The sequence below is a fragment of the Bison bison genome, unplaced genomic scaffold (assembly GCF_000754665.1).
Source record: "Bison bison bison isolate TAMUID 2011002044 unplaced genomic scaffold, Bison_UMD1.0 scf7180017845984, whole genome shotgun sequence".
NCBI lineage: Eukaryota > Metazoa > Chordata > Mammalia > Artiodactyla > Bovidae > Bison > Bison bison.
In genome coordinates, this window is record NW_011476557.1 from 17,076 (window position 1) to 17,536 (window position 461).

General features: G+C 68.8%; 1 protein-coding gene across 1 annotated transcript in view; it reads left to right on the top strand.

Annotated features, from left to right (window-relative positions):
- The window catches only part of RABL6 (RAB, member RAS oncogene family-like 6), a gene marked incomplete at its 3' end in the record, with an annotated part of 13,401 nt that overhangs the window by 4,111 nt on the left and 8,829 nt on the right, over nt 1–461 (top strand). The window contains exon 2 of the mRNA XM_010838101.1: nt 106–298. Coding sequence (XP_010836403.1) covers nt 106–298 — 193 coding nt within the window. The remainder of the gene's footprint in view (nt 1–105; nt 299–461) is intronic.

The following is a 461-nucleotide window of genomic DNA, read 5'->3' on the forward strand; positions in this document are numbered from 1 at the left end:
AGCGGGGCGGCTCCCGGGGGAGTGTGGCGTCTGCACGGCCTAGAGGCCCATCTTTGGAGCCGCAGGCTGACCCTGGGCTCTGATCCTGCTGTTCTCCCTTTTCAGCCACTGACGACGTCGTGAAAGTTGAAGTCTGGGATGTAGTCGACAAAGGTGAGTCATACCCGTCGACTTTTCTCTTCCGGCTCTCTCCACCCTGCAGCTGTCTGAGCGGCTCCTCCGCTGCCCCCTCGACCCGGCTCCCGGCAGGCTCACTGTTGGCTCCAGGAGCAGGCGGGCTGGCCGGCGGCCGGGCTCCGTGCCGGCTGTGATGTTGGCTTTGGGTCTGCGGTGGGGGGCGAGCGCCCAGCACTGCCCCTCGGGCATGAGGCCCCTGCCGGGGGCGGGGCGCAGGGAGAAGCCGCCCTGCTCGCGCCGCCCTCGGGCACAGCGCCTCCACCCGTGACTGTGTCCATCTGTCC